The sequence below is a fragment of the Sander vitreus genome, chromosome 10, assembly GCF_031162955.1.
Source record: "Sander vitreus isolate 19-12246 chromosome 10, sanVit1, whole genome shotgun sequence".
Taxonomy (NCBI): Eukaryota; Metazoa; Chordata; class Actinopteri; order Perciformes; family Percidae; genus Sander; species Sander vitreus.
Genome location: NC_135864.1, coordinates 22,665,095 through 22,685,409, shown reverse-complemented (window position 1 = coordinate 22,685,409; position 20,315 = coordinate 22,665,095). Strand labels below are relative to the sequence as shown.

The 20,315-nt window shown below is 41.0% G+C and overlaps 2 protein-coding genes across 2 annotated transcripts; both read right to left on the bottom strand.

Moving 5' to 3' along the window:
* Positions 1-5,721: 5,721 nt before the first annotated feature.
* adirf (adipogenesis regulatory factor) lies at positions 5,722-6,705 on the bottom strand. Its single transcript, XM_078261305.1, has 3 exons — positions 6,627-6,705; positions 6,256-6,318; positions 5,722-5,825 (listed from the first exon to the last, which is right to left on the bottom strand). Exons 1-3 carry the CDS (start codon positions 6,703-6,705, stop codon positions 5,722-5,724), a joined length of 246 nt encoding a protein of 81 aa, XP_078117431.1.
* Positions 6,706-7,279: 574 nt separating this feature from the next.
* Positions 7,280-19,918, bottom strand: sncb (synuclein, beta). Its single transcript, XM_078261505.1, has 5 exons — positions 19,794-19,918; positions 14,082-14,111; positions 13,644-13,729; positions 9,512-9,598; positions 7,280-7,949 (listed from the first exon to the last, which is right to left on the bottom strand). The coding sequence occupies exons 1-5, from the start codon at positions 19,912-19,914 to the stop codon at positions 7,920-7,922; spliced, it is 354 nt and encodes a 117-aa protein (XP_078117631.1). The 5' UTR covers positions 19,915-19,918; the 3' UTR covers positions 7,280-7,919.
* Positions 19,919-20,315: the final 397 nt, after the last annotated feature.

Genomic DNA, 20,315 nt, shown 5'->3' with positions numbered 1-20,315 from the left:
ACAGCTTTGCTCTGTTCAAAGTTTAAACGCACCCCAAAAGCTCAGCGAGCTGTTTCCAGTCTTTATATGCTGAAGTAAGCTAATTGCCTGCTGGCTGTGGATTCACATTTAGTGCAAAGACATGAGAGTGCTATAAAGAAATAAATCTCTTGCAAATAAGCGGATTTCCCCCAAATGACGAACTCTTAATTTAAAATTGTCTTCACATTAACCTTATCTAGACAAAGGAAAATTGGACAGAAAACAAGTGTTTGTTGCACATGTTGATCACTTTATTGTATACTGTATATTAAGCGAAGGTTTAAAAACTGCTTGGTTTGCTTTGAAATAAACTGTATTGCCTGTTTAATATGTCATTGATTGCTTTGAGTTTGAGATACTTAAAAAAAAAAAAAAAAGAACTCATGCAGTGTAACTTCCTACAAGCAGCGGATTACAAAATATCATTTCACTGTTTACTGACATATAAATGAATATATCACAAGTGCAATGTGAATAAAAATCAATTTCTCCAAATGTGGATTTAAACCCGCTTTTATGAACTTAACGTATGAATACCAACACCACTGGCACTGTAACAACCTCTGAATTAAAACACATTTAAAATAGGTTTCATCACATCATTTACAACTGAATCACTAATCAAGGCATTAAAATACATTAAGTAGTAATGACTAAAAATATCCTCATCATATCAGGTGTCGATTGTGCTCGCCATTTGTACATTTTTATACTTTCGCAATACAAACAAGTCAAAGCATTGTGCCAAATCTAAAAGCAGAATACAATACAAAAGCCTGCACTAATGGTAGGGAGACGCACATGCACACACACACACACACACACACACACACACACACACACACACACACACACACACACACACACGTACCCACGCCAGGGATCAATTTTAACTTAATATACATTTGAAAAAAATCACATAATAAATCACAATCAAAAGCTGTCACTGTCACTCATCTCCCACAGTTAAAACTGTGTTAAGCTTGTAAGGATTGCCATGGTTCATATTGTCTGAGGTGCATTACAAAAAAACATCAACAGCTAAAATGACTCAGTGGACAATTGAATGGTCTTGATGAACAATATTAAAGGAGAAGAGCTAACGATGGCAGTGATCTTTTTTCTGAACATGGAACTCCAACAAAACTCCAACTCCAACTCCAACAAAAAGAGAAAAACGACACCCCATCTTCTGTGGTTGATTCTTAATGCTCCATGATAAAAGTTTGATATGAAATGCTTTTGTGCTTTTTTTTTTGTCTCGTGTGAGGTGATTTGCTTCTCACAATTGTTAAATCTCGTTGAAGTTAATCACTGGATCACAGACACATATATCATGTGATCAGGTTTTTTTTTCTTCTTCCTCCTACCAGCTGTTGTTTTCTCGACGGGATTCTTGTGTCACTCTGCGGTGTGAGCTCTGGAGCAACAATGAGGTTGCTGCATGTTCTCCATCAGCTGACGGAAGGGGTTTCTTCTGCGTCGGCTCACCCCTCCATCAGGCCCTCCCCTTTCCCCCGCCCGGCCCTTACCCGAACCAGAACCCTTCTGGATGCACTCTGAAGTGAGGGGCATGGCGGAGGGGTTGAGCGGAGGAGGGGGAGGCATGGACGGCTTCTGCTTCTTCACCTGTTTCTCCAGGTGTTTCTGTATGGCCGATCCCAACACTGCCACTTCCACCACGGCCCCGTACACCTCCCACGTCATCCCCTTTTCATCCCAGCTCACTTCCTGCACCGGCTCCTCACTTATCTCCGCACAATCGAGTGCCTCCTTTGTGTCCTCTGCAGCTGCCTCTACTTTTTTCTCTTCGGTTACTTTCTCCTCCTCTTTGTCCTCCAGCACCTGCGCCTTTGTATCCTCTTCCTCCTCCACTATCTTCTCCTTTATGCTCGCATCCTCCCTGATCTCAGGAAAAGCCATGCTGGTGGGCGTTCTCGGGGTCATGGGTGCTGTAGCGACAGAGCGAAACTCCACCTGCTGACCCACCTGCAGCTCAGCGTCTTTAGCCTCTGTGCCGACACCTCCACACATCCCCAAAGAGCTGGGGAAGCAGAAAGCTTGGTCCCCCTCAGGAGGGGTCATAGGGCTGGTAGCAGCAGACTGACACTGCACCACCTCCAGGCTCACCTGAGTGCGGATGTTGTGGCAGCCGAAGGGAGCTGGAGATTCAGGGACGGGAGGCTTTGTCACGTCTCTCAACTCTCCACATGCACCTTTGTTTTCTTCCACATCTGAATTTTCAGCGTTCACATTTGTCTTTGGTTCGTCACAAGCACAAACAGAGGATTCTTCAGTTTTGTTTTGTGAAGGGCTGGAGTTTGAGGCGTCCTGTGCATCAGGGACAACAGTTCCCGCGGAGATCATTTCCATTCCATCCTCCCTCTTTACATCACCGTTGTTCTCTCTTAGTTCCTCATATTCATCTATTTTGACCATCTCTGGCTCAATGGTAAAACAAGACGATTCTGACTTCTCTCCCTCTTCCTCCTCATTGTTGCCATAATGGGTCACCAGAATTGTGATGTCTTGATCCATACTTCCCATCCTCTGCTGTTTACACGGCTGGTTACTATCCCGCAGGGTTACAGGTGAAACTACTAACCCAGCAGCAGTGCAGCTGACGGAGCTCTCTGGAGATGCATTTGAGCTGAAGCCCTCACTCGGCTCCTTTGACGTGATACTTTTCAAAGCTCCAGTTATCTCTGGCTCAGCCTCTTGTAGACTTTTTGTCACAGGAAAACTCTCTCGTTTGTCACTCTCCCTCTGCGCGTCACTCTTTTTCACATTCTCCTCCTTCTGCTTCTGCACCGTCTCTCTATCGCTAAGCTCTGGGAAAGCTGTGGTCGAGGGCGTCTTTGGGGTCATGGGGGATGTGGCCACAGAGCAGAACTCCACCTGATGACCCACCTGCAGCTCAGCGTCTTTAGTGACAGCACCCACTGCTCCGGACTTCCCAAAAGAGCTCGGGAAGAAGAAGGAATGGCCGCCCTCAGGAGGCGTCATGGGGCTGGTGGCTGCAGAGCGACACTGGACCACCTCCAGGCTGACCTGTGTGGGCATGTGGCGCTGGCCAGAAGGAGCTGGGGATCGTGGGTCTGAGGGGTCTGGAGTTGCTGGCACAGGCACCAATATATTTTCAATGGCTGTCTTTTTTTCTCTGTCATGACCCACGTTTGTATCCCTAGACGTCTCCCCCTGAATTTCACCAACTCCAACTCCGTCACTCAGGAACTTATTAGAGACTGCCGTGTCGTTCTGTGTAGCTGTTGTTGTTTGATCATCTTCAGTGTGTTGTGTAAGAGGGATGGTGTCAGTCTGCGTAGACTCTTTAACACAACCCTCTCCTGAAAGCTCTTGAGCTTTGGATTTTTCATTCTTGTCTCTCTCTTCAACGTAGCTGGCATTCACGTGAAGTTTTAGTTGACGAGTTATTGACTCTTGACTCGTGTGTATCTGAGGTCCCTCCGGCTCAGCGCTGCCATCGGAGCCGCCTGGACGCTCTCCATCGTCTGTCTTCTCACAGGACTTGTGGTCCTCTCTGAGACCTCTCATCTTGTCCTTCAGACTTCCCATTTTGTCTCTGCATTAAAGTGGTGGAAGCACCTGCAGGGTACAACACAGCGCTGACTGTTTAGTGCAAATTGTACAAACGTAATCAGTAACTATAACAACAAGCCCCAGCATGAGGATAAAATGAAGGGTTTGTCTTTTGTGATCAAAAATATTCTGTCATGCGAGATATCGATATCAAGTATGCAAACGCTGGCATGAAACCAAGTTACATAATTTCTACTATTTGATAGAAACTATCAACATGCTTATTTTGTATCATAGGACACTGAAATCAGGGGTATTTAATATTATCAAACAAATGATTAAATTGCATGTCAAATGTTAGATCTTTTGGAACATTTTACTGTTGAATTGTATATCAAATTCCACCTTTCGACCCTAAAAATGTATCCACATAGTTCATATTCAAGTTCTGGTTTAATCCATAATCACATAGGAAACAGTCATGCACGATCACGAGCACTTCGAATTTGAACTATTGTATGAAAACAGACAGGATAAAACAAATTGCAGGGAATCACGAGTAGCGTAGGCTACATACCTTAGCAGTCCAAGTCAGACTGAAGTCTCTTCACAACTCTCTCTCTCACATTTGGGACAAACATCGCACAATCTCACCGTTGCCAGAGACCCACATCTGTCCGTACAGCTCCCCTGTTGATTGATAGTGATTGCAGTGGCTGTAGGTTTGTCCCTAGAAGAATCTATGTTAGGCAATCCTCGCTCTCTTTAGCTGTGGCTGTGTCTACAGAAAAGCTTCACAATTTCCAGTTTCCCTGGAAACCACGGTCGGGTTCTGGCAGTGAGTGGTAATTTAATGGCAAAATCTCTGTTCAGCGCTCCAATCATCAGTAAATCATAGTAATTAACTCCAGGTTCTCATAGCAACAACAATGGCAAACTGGTGCAGACAAATACACCTTTAAATTAGTGAACTGGCTTTTTTTTTTTTAGAGGAGGCAAGATTTGGATATAAAAGCTTTGATGTTACTACAGATGATCAGTGTGAGGGCTTCTGGAGGGAGGGTGAAGTCTGCAGAAGAGGGATTTCTCTTCTTTCTAATGGGTCGCTACTTTTAGGTAAGACGAAAAGATCAAAAAGGCACTTCCTCTTAACCAAATTGTGTTTTGTCAAGGCAGATCATCGCATGCTTATGATTGGACCAGACTCAGGTCTTATACAGAAGATTTGTGAAATATTAGTAAATGTGAGCGTTCTGCTGCAACAGTGAAAGCAAATGAAAGACAGCGGGGGATATCAGCTTAAGGAGCCTGGAGGAAGAAGAGCTGCGCCTCCCACACAAGCACACACTTAAAAAAAAGAAACCACATCTTTCATTCCCGTTCCTCCCTCCAAATCTCTCCAGTTTGCAACATATATTTCTGCGGAGCCTCGGTGTGGGACCGTGGATGTTTAAATTTCTCAAATTTTTAAGACTCTTCCCTTTCTTGGATTCTACTGTAACGGTGGGCTGCAGCTTGGCCAGGACACTATGTACTGACAGTAGTAGTCTCACCATTAATTCAAAGGCCTCCACCAATCCCCGGCCGCCACAGAGTGCTGTTGCCTAGCAACCACTTAGTGTGAAGCAGGGAGGTATGCTGCTGAGGGCCAAGGTAGACAGCCTTGATCATATTCTCATCAGGACCCATCAGCCTGCCAAATGCCATCTCTTCAGCAATGTGTTGGCTAATAATGACCGTGATGATTCGTTAGTGAGCACAAACAGGATGCAGCACACACAGCTACTGACAGTGTTATCTCTAGCAGGATATCAAATTATTTAAAAACCTGACAAACAAGTTGGTATCAATTTTTATTTCCCAAAATAGTCACATTTAATAAAATCTATATTAAAGCAAGAAACACAAATGGAAAAAGGTGAGAGGAGAATAAGAAATAAAAAGACAATTTATAAAGACTTCCTTTGGAATGTTAGCTGTGTATATGTGTGTGTATATATATATATATAGGGTATATATATAGGCTATATATACCCTATATATTTTTTTTAGGTTTTCTGATGCCAACATACGTCCATCCCAACATTATTACTTGTCTAATATGGATGATGAGACAAGTTGGTTCCAGTGCTTTAGCTAGAATTGTTCATTTTTTAGGGATCATTTGGTCTCCAATTTCTGTCCAAACTCCTTGATGGTGTCCGTGGCCTTGTCCGCAGCTTTCCCTATGGCTGCCTGAGTCTGTCTGCCAGCTTCTTGAGCAGCTTCAGAGTCAGAGTGAAGCAGAGGAGAAATATTTAGGATGTCATCTTAACTTATTAAGCTGAAGAAAGTTGTGCAGGGTTAAACCTTTGTTATCAACTCACATGCAAACGTACTAAGTGGAAGCATATACTCGTGCATATAAAAAGCTCATATCCAACAGATTTCATTTATTGTAACAATTTGAGGATTCAGTATATAAAACCAAATTCAATTCAAGTGGTGAGTGAATTTGTAGTGCTGTCTTACATACACTGTTACGTTAAGTCAAATAAGAGGTCATTTTAGGAGCTTATCTTCCATGGACCAATAAACATTTCATTTGGGAGCAAAGTTTTTTCATCCCTTGACCACTTGTTTGCTCAGAGTAATATATCCACTCTGTATCGTTATAAAAGGCCAAGTCCAAAGACAGAGGAGTGTGCACTTTACCTGTGTTGGCTGTTTCTTTGGAGGAGTCTGCCACCTGCTGCACAGCTTCTTGAGCTGCCTGCACTGGAAAACACACAGACAGGGACTTACAGTGACTGACCTCAGCAAGAAAACAAATATTGGTTAGAAAAATATACTTGCTTTTTAAGAATTCATTTCATAGTAAATGATTTACTCTTCTACGATCTCAAAGTCATTTACATGTAAAAGATCATTTTAAAACAGTTAAAAAAAATAGATTTATTGGAATGTTTTCATCAAGTGGCTCTTTTTCAACCAAGAAAGACGAACCATTGTGAAAAGTAAAAGCCTTTTTCTGTCTACCAGATCTAACACTGGCCCTGTGGTGTCTTACAGCAGTAGTTTTGTACCTGCAGTGTCTGTGACTCCCTTCGCGGCCGAGTGGCTCGTGCCTTTCAGGCTCTCAAAGGATTTCTTGAACGATGCCATGGCTCCTGTCTCTGTCCCTGCAGCGTCCACACATCCGTCTGAGCCGACAGCGGCGGGAGAGGCTGTTTAATACTCTCTGTTTGAGCCCGACACCACCGAGCCTGCACGTTCCAGCCGGATTAACCCAGACAAAACCCACCCAAAAGAGGCCCGATCAGACTGGCATCCCAACTATGGCAGCGTCCTGCCAATTGCCAGAGCCCGCTCAGCAGATTTTACACATCCTGTAATCAAACCCCCAGACAAGAGTGAGCAAAAGAGGAAAACATGTGAGGACGATGCATAATAGAGCCTCACTTAGATCAACAGGCAGAAAAAAAAACAAAAAACGAAAAGAGGTTTAAAAGCTAATAAGTGATCAATGTGAAATTGACACTAACAAATGCTTTCTTTTTTACTTTTTATTTACAGAGGAATGTATGTCTGGCTTAACACATAAACCTTTATACTGACAAGTCCTGCAATGTAAAGCACATATTGATATGACAACCATTATGATTTCAAGACATAATATATTGACTTTAACTTGTTAAAATCTTCAGTACACACAAACACACGCACGCACACACACACACACACACACACACACACACACACACACACACACACACACACACAAACAAACATGTATACTCTGTCAATTTCTAACAGATTTACTGGAATGATTTCACAAGCAACTATAAAGATACAATGTAAAAAAAACTCTTAATTGAAAAAAGTTCAAAGAAATGCAGAAAAAAATAAAAAGGAAAGAACCCACAAACAGGCATTGTCGACACTCAGGAGGATATTATTGTTTTCATATCTGCTTGCAACCGGACATATTTATTTTTTCCCACTCCCAATGTCTCATTGGAAGAGGATGAACATCTATTGCACGTTTTTTAATACAGATACACACAAGCACAAAGTCACAAGCCCTGGCTCTGGTCTCATTTCATTGGGAGGGAGTCAAGGAAATGAGACAGAGAGGACAACTCCTACATCTCAATAAATACCTACACCCAACACATTACATTAATAACATGACATTTACAATATATAATAATAAAAGATTTGTCTTGAAGGAAGAACATTTTTCAGTGGGAATGCTTGTCTTTTTGTTTTTTGTTTTTTTGCAACAGGGTATAATTGTAATGGTTTCAGCATTTGTCCTTTTTATTGTTAGAAATATTATTGTGCTGCTGGTTGGTTGGTGGCTTGGACTGGTGCTTTTACGCTTCTGGCTCGTAGTCCTGGCTCTCCTGTGAAAAAGAAGAACGGGTTTTAGGAGACAGGCGGGTCAAATCTGCAGCACAGAGAAGCTCCAGGTTAAATTCAACAGAAAGACTTTAATTTAATCGCATCAAAATCGACTTCTATTGGTTTAAGAAGAATATATATGACAGAGGGCTTATTGTGACACATGATCTCGCTCTGCTGAAGGTAATGATGTCACTCCATCACCGCTGTAAGCTCCCTCTGCTGCTTCAGTGCCTCTCTGCAGCCTGCGGAGGGCAGCACAATCCTACACCAGCTTCAAGGACGTGTCGTGATCACATTCCCAGCATCCTTGTAACCCTGCACACGCCTCCTCCACGCACATGATAATACAAAAAAAATAAATAAATAAACACAGCCTCCAGGAATGTGCAATAGGCTTAGGTCATCTGATGTGTTCACAAAACCAAGAGTGATACTGGATGAGATGGATTTTTATCTCCAAATCCTCCCTAAGAGGGCTTGGTTCACTCTGCAGCACTCAGACTCCATGTTCACAGCAATGCAGGAAGACCCTGACATCACCCACAATGCACAGAGGCAAAGAGCGTCATCACCACACCCATTCCGACAGAGCTTGCACATCGCTGGTGTAGCAAAGGGTGGGGGGAGGGGAAAGCGATGCGGAGGAGAGAGAGACGGAGGACATGGATGGCACAAGCGATACTGCCTCTGAGAAATTCACTTTTAATTATAAGATAATAAGATTTGCATCTTAGGGAATTTCTTAGTTGTATTCCTTTAACTGATGAATGCACTAATCCACTGATGGAGGCTGCAAGTGGAAATGGAAAGAAAATCCAACTAAATGCACTACATTTTACATTATTAGAGATCATGCAAAATCTCACATTAAATCTTCTTCTAATTCAAGCAGAATATTTTAAAATTCTTTGACAATGTAACAATTTTCTGGCTAAAAACATAACTAACGCAGTATTTAAATCATATACTGTACTAGTAAAATTATCTTTTTAACATTATGTGCATTGTGGGATATTTTTATTCACTCTTGGCTATTTAAAAACTGGTTACAAAGCAATAGGTTCTGCACATTTTGTCTCGCCCCTGACGGCCAAATTCCAAAAATAACCATCTGTGTCAGACTCGCATCCTTCCTCCACAAACACACACGCACACGCACACCGACACACACCCAACGCTCAGTGTAGGTAGCTGGTGCTATATTTACTGTACTCGCTATGTGGCAATTGGCTTGTTAAGCGCTCTGTTTTCATTCCTAGAGAAAAGAAGGATTACCTCAGCGTATGCTGTAGTGTTTGAGTGGGACAGAAGTAGAGGGTAAGTGTGGAGTGCTATTGAAATGCAATACAGCTCAAATGTGTAGCTATGCAATGCTGGTGAACACTGATGAACCTCCATCAAGTGTGACTGCAGTCCACGACTTCACCGTTTTTTTTTTTACAGGCTTTTCCCAAAAGCTATTTACTAAATAATCAAATAGTTTGATTTAAACACCGAGACGTGAGCTACATTATTGTAGAGCACAGACATGTATGCCATTTGTGTCGTGTAGGCTAATTACCTGCTGGGACTCATCATATGTCTCCCCTTCTGGCTGCAGCATTGCATCTCCCTGGCCCTCCATGGCCTCCTGCCCGTACTCCTCAGGCTGTGGAGACAAGAGACAAAAAAAGTAACAGAAGCAAATATACGTATTCCTAGTACATCATCATTACATTTGAGTCACAGTGCTCAGCATCTGGTTTTCTGAAAAATAAATACCTGATGATCTTTAAAAACAACAACACAGTTAGCACTTATTTCAACCCTAGAATCCCTAAAGACTCTCAGAGACTGTTGCACAACAAAAACATGTTTTTTTTAACCCGTTTCTTTAGTTGCAGGGGCAGTTCCAAATCCAGGCAGCCTGTCATACAATATGTCCTTGCTCTTTTTGTACAACACAAGAAAAATATGAATGCTTTATTTTGTATGAAAATATTAAATAATAGAAGGTAACATCAATATCCACAAATGTAAGTAATAGAGCTCTTAAAGTCTGGTTCACATCGTAGAAATGAAGCGTGGACATCTGTCAGATGTTTGGAGAAGGTAAAAGATTTGCAACTGGGGAAACAGATTTAATAACCATTTTTAATTGTGCAGGGGACAGAATATTTTTTCATCCAGATGGTTAGAAGAAGATTATGGAAATATCTTCAGAACAACGGTAAGTGTTGACTAAAAACCTTGTGGGTTTTTAATCATGCTAGCAGCATGTCAGTCCATCCACCGACAAAAACAAGAATGGCCAAAACTGGGACTAGAGCCGAAAACCATCAAAGCCTCAGTCGGTCTCTCAGCATTTCTCTCACCTGTCCAGTCCGTGGCACTCTGCCCAAAGCACATTGGTTTTAACTGAAGACATTAATCTTTAAAAATGGCTAACAAATATAAAATTTCAATTTACAACAAGGAGAACTAGTTTCCTAAAACAGCTGGTCACTGTGGTTTACAGCAAACATTACTCAAGCAGGAGGAAATTGTGCATTTATCTGGGACTATTTTCAGCTGTGGACTAATACACATTTGGTGCTCTGAGAGTATGTATTTACAGCAGCTGAACAATGTAGGGTGATTTAACTTTATTGGCCTGTGTTAATTATAATAAAAGAACATGTCACCAAATGCAACAGTGTGGCTTAATGGCATGTTTTTAAGCGTTTTTGGACTTGGACAACAATAGAGGCACAGAGAAGTATAGGTTTCATTGACAATGAGAGAAATATAGAAAACCACCAGCCTTATCTTTTAATATTTAAAGTGAAACTGATATTTATTGATTGATTGATTGATATCTTGACACTCAGCCTTGACCTCAGCAGGTGTAAACAAACTGCATCTCCTTTTGAGAGCTTTGTGAAGCAGACAGCGCTCCATCATTGCTGCCCCTGCTACTACGAGCCCTTAAAACAAAGCTAGTCGGTCACCACACATTTATTTTTAAACCCAGCACTAATCAAGTTAATTAGGCCAGTGAAGAACAGGCCATAATCCTATGGACTGTATCAAGCTGGTGTTATTGCCTTAAGCCCGCCAACACGATTAGCATGGCCTTAAACGCTGCACAATGGGAAACCACCATAAAGACACACCTTATCAGATGGATCATTGCCTGGGAAAAAGTGAACATAGAAAAGGCTCTTTAAGTGATTGTAACAGAAGGGAAAAGGTCACATTTGAATTCAGTTGAGACTCAAGCACAGAAGCCGTTTAGGTCTCTCTTTAAGATTATTTTAAGTATTCTAAGTGAAATACTGTATTATATAAATAGATATGTAAGTGCAATTTTAATGTGCATAGTATACAGTTAAACAGAGTGGATGTACCGTCCAGCACATGCTAGCGAAGCTAAGCTAAAACTGAACAAAAAGGAGCGCTGCACATGTGATAAGAATGTCAACAGTTTAACAATCTGTTTTCAGGGTGTTGAAATGAGTAGTTTTATCACTCAGATAGTGCCTACGAGAAGCCTATTAGAGCAGGCTGTCAGATTTACTAGATTAGCGAGTCACTGGAGAGGGTCCAACCCTGAGGGATGAAGGCTTCGGACCTTTTTCACTGACGGTCTGACAGCGAAAAGACAAAATGTTAACATTTGTCATTTAACAAGCCAAAAACAATGAATAAAATGTGTATCACTCAAATGTCCAAGCCTGGCTATATGTAGATTTTTCCATATTCTGTGTTTGTAGAAAGTCAAATCTGTTCCACCTCTCTCCTCTCGAAGATTGATGTGTGTATAAACTGATATGAGAGGAGACAGAAGGTGGTGACATTAGCAGAGGTCTTCAGGGGTCAGGTTGTGTTGAAGAAAGCTGATATTCCCACAGAGAGATTGAACAGTGAAACAGGCTGGGAACTGAAGCTATGTCAAAGAGTGAAGGCAGCTCTGTGTACAGAGCAGACTGTGTGAAAGAACAATTCATCCTCAGGAACCCTCAAGTGTAAAGCTGTCAATCAGCAGTTTAGCCATTTACATTTTTTTATTACTATTATTATTATAACTGATTCAATTTTCTTGTTCATATACTTTATGTATATATATTTATATATTTTTCTCCTATGTCTACTTAATGTTTATTTGTGTTATTCTGATGTGTGTACATTGTTTTTCTTTTTTCTTTTGAGCTGCTGTAACACAGGAATTTCCCCAGTGTGGGATTAATAAAGTCTATCTTATCTTAACTTAAATACACAAGGAAACACTCGTTCTCGTCCTCTGGTTTGAGATATTCAAACACAGCAAAGTTCTGTGCACACAGCAGAGGCATAAAACAGATGCCGACCAGTAACTCTATATTGAAGTGACACACAAATTCATCAGCCCGTGTTTATCCCTGCTGTCTCAATCTGGCTCTGCTACAACCACAGTCCTGTACAGACTTTAATGAACACAACTTTTAGCAAGTTGCCAACTGTAAGTGAGGCTTGGATCTGGAACGGAGGTTTCTTTTTCTCTGTCACGTTTTCTCATGCACATATGCACAAACATAAGTAGACTCAATCAAGAATAACAGTAAACTTTTAGTAACTAAAAACTTTTTTTTACCATGCATATACAAGGCAGTTTGTAGTCATTTCATTATTGATTTTACATATTTGATTTATTTGTCAGGAAGAGTGCTACTCAGCCTGTGAAAACACTCGTGTAATATCTTTTGTGGCTCTGACGGAAGTTTTGCTGAAGTCTGAAATAATAACCCAAAGACACTATTGGGTTGCATTTTGGGAAAAGTATGATTCAGTGATTTAGGGATTAAAGTCAGAATATATCAGCCACCGCTGCTTCAATTTTGGCCATTCTCTTTTAAATATGTATTTTGTGAGTGCCAAAACTTTGTGGAAGTGAAATATTAAATTGGTAGAATATCTATTTAAAAAAACATTTTTCGTCATTCAATGCATTTTGTGTAAGGGTCAGGGGTTTTGGTAACGCTGTAAAAATGTTGTTGCATTACCTAATCCTACCCTCTGATAATAATCAAACTATTAATGAAACAATTACTCAACAAATTGAATAGCTAATTAACAAAAAGTTTCAAACTATTTGAGAGTGAGTTTTTTTATCAAGAATACACAGGTTCCATCTCCTTAAATGTGAGGATTGGCTGTTTTTCTGTGTTTAATATTACTGGAAATGTCATATCTTAAGGTTTCAGACAAAACAAACAATTTCAAGACGGCATTTTGAGCTCTGGAAACGTTTAATATAGATACTCTTATCATACGTCATATAAAGCTTTTAAATGTGCATTGCAGTTTTTTTTCAATCGGCTTTGATATCATTTCACAGTTAAGGGCCAACTGACTAATACTTTGGGTAACACTTTACTTGAAGTTTTCTACATCAGAGTGACATGACACTGTCATGAACACATGAACCCTAACTCTAACCCTAACCACAACCATAACTTGTCATGACAAAACCGAATGACACAAGAAGCGTTATGTCATAAACGTTTATGACTTGTTTATAATATTTTATGACACGTTCATGACAGTGTCATGTCACTCTTATGTAGAAAACTTCAAGTAAAGTGTAACCATGCTTTGTCTGATAACAGGAACACACTGAAGAAACTACAACAGTGTGTTACGCTTCTCTATGTGTGCTAGCAGGGAGCTGATGGTGACTGTAATGGCGTACATACATTCATGTCAGCAGGAAACTCGTCCTTTTTCCCGAGGCCAGTGGCAGCGACAATGTTCCCGTAAGCTCCAGTGGTCTTCTCAGCCACTGTCGGTAAAGACACACAAACATCATGTACACACACACACACACACACACACACACACACACACACACACACACACACACACACACACGATGTAACAAGATCTCAACTGATTCAGCAGACAGATTAAAAGCATGCACATGATGTCCGCCCTCTTTTGTTTCCTAATCGATTATTGTACAGCACATAGTGACCACTTACACATTCCCCCTACAACACACAGCCAGCCCACCATCACCATAATGAATTTGCCATTTCCGATTTAGAAGTGAGTGTCTTGTCACTGTAATGAAACTGAGCGCGTCATTGCTACAGTAATGATGTTTAGGTTTGACTAACAGATGGAAAACTCACCTGTGCCCACGCTGTCTTTGGCCTTGTTACCTGAATGAACAAAACCAAGAAAATTGTTAGAAAAGTTTCTTCAATTACCATTTGATATTTTGCATTTCAAAATTAATGTTCTTATGTGTGTAGATATGGGAACTTTACACTTGCCTGAAAACCAACCACTGAAGCACTACTGCTATTTACTCAGTGTTTTAGCCTGCCTTTAACTTTGTTAAAATTAGAGATCGTCCGATACCATTTTTTGCTTCCCGATTACGATTCCTGATCTTGTGTATCGGCCGATAGGGAGTACCAGTCCGATACCAGTGTGTCATATTTTATTATGTTTTAACAGCTGAACACTACAATCACCGTGTGTGGGTGTTATGAGTTCTACCTTTGTTGTACGGCCTGGCTCAGGTTAAACTTGTTGCGAAACATGAACAAACAATGAGCGCAATAGAACTTTCTTTTACTATTCAGTTTGACAGGGAGTCATAATGGAAAAAGTATAACTATAAACTAAACTATTTTGAAGTAGATTTTCTTCATAAACTCCAGCACTTCCCGATACCAGTATTTTAGGCAGCATCGGAGGCTTTTCCGATACTGGTATCGGTATTGGAACATCACTAGTTAAAATGCACAATTTCTAAGCAATTTGCTCAACAGGTCAAATACCATCTACCTGACAGCATGATTCATGACCCACTGGTGCTGCAGACATGACGAAAAGTGGTATTAATTCAAAGACGCAGCACTGCAGCGTCCTGTTCATCACTGCTTACATGATGACACACTGTCACTCACAACAAATCAGTTTTCACATGAGTGATGTCATATCAGTTTTTTCTTTTTTTTATTCACAGTTTTTCACAGCTCCAGAGGCAACAGAGAGAAAGAGTTATTAAACTTTGTGGTCGGCTGAAACCAAAACTACCAATCAATTCTCTCACCTTTGGCAGACCTCATCCATCTACACTAAGGGTGTCACTGTCATATGGTTCTATTTTGACTTAATTAAGTCACAATCTTGAATTTCGAATAAAAAAATGGTATTGTCGATGCTGCCACGCCCCCATGTCACGTCCGCCAATCGGAGAAAAAAAACTGAAAAAAACACACGTGTAGCCTGCTCGAGGTAGTCCATTTCCTGACTGATTCTACCACCACTCCAGTGGAGGCACTAATGAGCTAGATTACTACACACACAGTACAAGAAGAAGACCCACAACGGAGCACACAGCGATCGCAACGAATGACGTAAAAAAAAAAAAACCAGGAGTGAGTCAGTTCATTCTCCCGGTTCAGTGACATGACTCAGGTTAATTAATCTGCTCTTCGGTCAGTTCGTCAACACTAGTGTTGAAGTACTGCGAGTCAGTCAACCTCCTCTAACTTAGCTACAGCCAGTCAAAACATAGCATGGCAACTGCAGATGCAGGAGACCCATCGACAGAACTTGAACCCCCTCCTCTTTCACTGAAGTCGCCAGTGTGGAAGTATTTTGGATTTCCAGTGAGTTATGTTGACAACGTTTGCGCTGTCGACAAAAAAGCCACAGTTTGCAAGCTCTGCTATGTGCGTGTACCATATTCTTCCACTGGCAGCATGACTAACATGGCAGTTAATTTGTGTGGTATATGTTCAACTGTTCGGAAATAGTTTGTTAAAAGGTCCTATGACATGCTGCTTTTTTGGATTCTTTTATATAGGCCTTAGTGGTCCCCTAATACTGTATCTGAAGTCTCTTTCCCGAAATTCAGCCTTGGTGCAGAATTACAGCCACTAGAGCCAATCCCACAATGAGCTTTCCTTAGGACGTGCCATTTCTGTGTCTGTAGCTTTAAATGCTATTGAGGAGGAGAGAGGGGGGGGGGGCAATGTGGAGAGTGGGGGTGTGGCCTTGACCAACTGCCACTTTGCCTGTTTGCAAGCCATGATGTCTCTCTCTTTCCCATGAGCGGGCCAAATTCTCTGGGTGGGCAAAGCAGAGAAAGGGGGAGTTAATCTTGCTCCTTATGAGCTCATAAGGAGCAGATTCCAGATCAGCCCATCTGAGCTTTCATTTTCTCAAAGGCAGAGCAGGATATCCAGATCTTGGTTTACACCTATCGCCATTTCTAGCCACTGGGGGACCATAGGCAGGCTGGGGGAACTCATATTAATGTTAAAAAACCTCATAAAGTGAAATTTTCATGCCATGGGACCTTTAAGACACTTAATTGTTCAGAGAAGACTATGGACATGGCTGTTTTATTGTTTTTTGTTTGTTTTGTTGTGAACTTGAATGTCATCTTCTGTGATAGAAGACTGTAGTTACAAAAGAGAAACTAGTTGGCAGGTTATAGATATAAGTTATTGTTACATTATGTTGTTAATAAATGTTTTAAATTTGACAATGCAGTGTGGTACATTGCGAACAAAGGTCAGATATTATATTGCATAAAAGTCTAAAAATGGAATAGCAACCTGTGCTTTAAAAAAAATAATAATGTAAAAATCGAGAATCGAATTGAATCGTGACCTTAGAATCGAAAATGTAATCGAATCAAGGATCTGGAGAATCGTGACACCCCTAATCTACACTGTACTCCATCAAGCTATTTGGGCAATGTACCCACTGGTCCTGATCACTCAGGCCTTGTCAACCTCTCTACTGTGCAGCAGTCACATGCCTTATTGGTCCCTGAGAGCCTTTAAAAGCCAACAGAGGAGAGAGGAGATGATGATGAAGTATAGAACAGTCACTACAAAAGGCGAGCCTCAAAGCAAAACATACAACTAAGCTGGGCATCCATTTAAGAATTTGCTCTGGGGAAGTGCAGCTACCGCACTACGTCTACAGTAACGAATGGATGATAGTCGTGGGTAAGAATTTAGAAATATTAATAATTACAAATGACTTGTGCTATTTTGAAGCTTATTATTCTGCAGAGAAAAAACCTTAGCGTCAAATGAGAAAATGTTTTCTGTAACCTTTAATGAACACAAATATATATGATTTGATTATCATTTTGGGGAAATGTGTTTCAAGCCTGTGAAGTGAAAATGAAAAGGGTGTAAAAGATTACAGTCACCTTGGTGGTTATAAAATACCAGACTAAATCTTGTCGCAAGTGTGTCTTGAGGACAAAAAATGTTGTACATAAGGACAAAAAGACTTGATGCACCAACACACAAATTAAAATTAATTTCACATGTGAACTCTCCCTTAAATATATAAAATTATTACCACCTACAATTTGATAATGCATCAAACTAATGATATAATTGAAACAGATTACTAAGAGTGATAATATTTTATAATGCAGTTTCAGGCTGTAGCTATGGTTTAGCAAGTGTTGGTTACAGAGATAACTGGAGAAGGGAGCTGCCATATACTGAGACTGTCATAGTAGGGTACATCGATGCTCTATGAATGAGGCTGTTAGTTGTGCCATTAAATGGCATCTAGTACAGCAGGCTTTTTTTTCATTTCCGCCTCCCATTCTTTCCTTACTCAGGCTGACTGCTCAGCTCAGCTGGGTGGGCGGTCTGCAGCAGCTGTCAAAAAGGTGGGCCACAGGCCAATCGGATTGCTCTTACCCCTCCTCCAAGAGGGGCCTTCAAGCATATCATACGCAGCTTTCTAGGCCACCGCTATGCTCAACAAGCAGCACGCAGAAGCACAGAGATGCCTTCTTTCCCTTTCTGTGTACCACAGGCAAAAGGCATGAAGGCGACACAGCGTGGAGAAGACGGAAATGAGACAGCACGTGTTTTGACTGCAGATTGACATGCTTGGTTCTGCTGATGAGTGAGACGGACACAGTGCTAAATATGTAGGGTAATTGGATTCCATCTAAATGCAGACACATCTGACAACTTATCCTGGAATACCCAATGTCTCTTGAATGCACCCTAAACTGTCACCGAATCAATGGTACGAGCTGGGTGATTGTAGAACTACCAGCAGGTGTGTCACAGGAAATTTGGGGCCCTCTGACAACAGCTCAGCAACTGACCGAATACATATCTGTAGCAACTGGCGGGTTCCAGGGCCCATGTCCAGCTCTGAGTCTCCTGAGTCATCTGGCCCTCCCCCGCCCCCCATTCACACCAACAGACCAACTATAAGCTGACCAGCAGAGCTGGCCAATATGGTAGAAATTACTCATCTCAAACAACAACATGGGGTTTGTCAGTACAGATATACAGTTGGTGAAATATGTGAAATCATATTAAATATAATAAAACAAGTGATGTTTATTACACTTAAGTGTGTGGAACATTACAGTAATTTTTCCAGCAAAAATGTCAAACATTATCTAGATCCAGCCTCTCAATCATGAGAATCTTCTGTTGTTGTAGACAGTGAAGTCTTTGGTTTTGGACTGTTGGTTGGACAAAACAAGCAGTCTAATGACAAACTACATGACCAATCGTATAATCAAGAAAATAATATTCAGATTAAGTGCTAATGAAAATAGTTTTGAGTTGCAGACCTAGACATGTTACGACCAAAATATACAACTCCAATATGGTTTTGGAAAATATAGTTGGTATCATTTTGTTTAACATTTGAATTCATTGAGCTTAGTATTATGATTTGACACCATTAAAGAATAACCCTGAATTATGGCCCAGCAAGACAGATAATTAAATATTGCATAGCACTGCCTTTGCAAGTGAAGTGTAAAGCTGGAATATGACAACTGTGAAAGTTGGCCTTTTTAAATGTTATTGTCATTTTGATCACAAGATGATCAAAGAGATTGAGACAATGTTTTTGTCAGTTTCTGTTGTACCTTTGCCCAGCTGCGTGTGTAAATGCACCTCCATGTCACATGTGTTTATTTGAATAATGATCTAAAACAAGTGAAACAGATTGGGCCAATAATCTAGGGCACATTTTCGGCAATTGCACTTTAAAATCAGGCAACAGAGGGCACTGATCTGTGCAGATATCTGCAATGGTGTCCATTACAAATTAAGCTGCACTGTAAAGGACAAAAGCAGAGGCCTTTAGTCTGTTTGTCTCCAGGAGGTGACCGCAGGGATGAGACTGTTTTGCAATCTGCTGTCGTCCAATGCACTGACATGTGGCAAGAGCTGCTCCCACCATCCTGCTGCCCCACCCCCACCCCCTGTTCCCATCCCCTGCCTGGAGCCCGGTCAGGCAAGAGGGCACGAGGACATTCAGATCCTCGTATCACATAGTGATAATAATAATCAAAATAACTCTGTAAACCACTGCATCCTTTTTTTAAACTACTAGTAAATACTGGATAGTGTACAAAGGGTAAAATTGCTGATTATTTAAATACTGCATCACTATATATGTAAAACAAAGATATTGACAAACTGTCAGGCCGATTTATTTATTAAATTACCGCTGCCATAGTGCATTCACTTGTACTTATCATGCTGTACACTGTAACATATCAGTCATTTTAACTTACACCAATAAAACAAGTGTAGTTTAGAGTAAACTGTGAGGAAACCAGGCCGTTCAGCCTGCTGCTTTCTTTCGTGAGGGAAACATGCTATGTATTATTCAAATAAAGAATGTTATTGTATAATCTAACCATTTGTTTCAGGACATATGAGGATGCTGCAGGAGCTAAATGATCAAATATCCTCTCTGCTGATTTGTTGCTGCTCCTGCAGATAGGAGGATCATTAGCAGTCTCGATGGGCCTGTGTATGATTTACATGTAAATTCACCAGCGGACAGATTTGTGATTGTCTTACCTACAAACATAACTCCTTCTCTAGTCTTTTCAGCCGCAACCGCAACTCCTTCCTTGGTCTTCTCCGCGGCCACAGCCATCCCCTCTTTCGCTTTAGACAAACCCTTCATAAACACATCCATCTTGGCCGAATAACTGTGGAGAGATGGACCATACCTGCTGTCAGTCACCATCACTGCTGTCACTGGGTACAAATGTGAATTCCATCTTATTTATATGCATGTGTGCATAGCTCATATTAATAAGCAGCTTTTGGTATATTATTTAAATCTATTTCTACAAACCTCTATGGATATATGGATATCAGTGTATTATAGGACCATATGTTATAGTAAAATAATGCAGCACCGCCTCCTGTGGTGGATCCTGACAGCAGCAGTCCAGCCATCAGGCTGTAGTAAAACCCCTCTGTTCACTCATGCATTCAATCCCCTTTTCACATCCTCGTCAAAGCATGAAATATTCAAAGGCAAAAAAAAAAAAAAAAAAAAAAGGTTTCAATGAAATGGTTAACTGTGGAGGG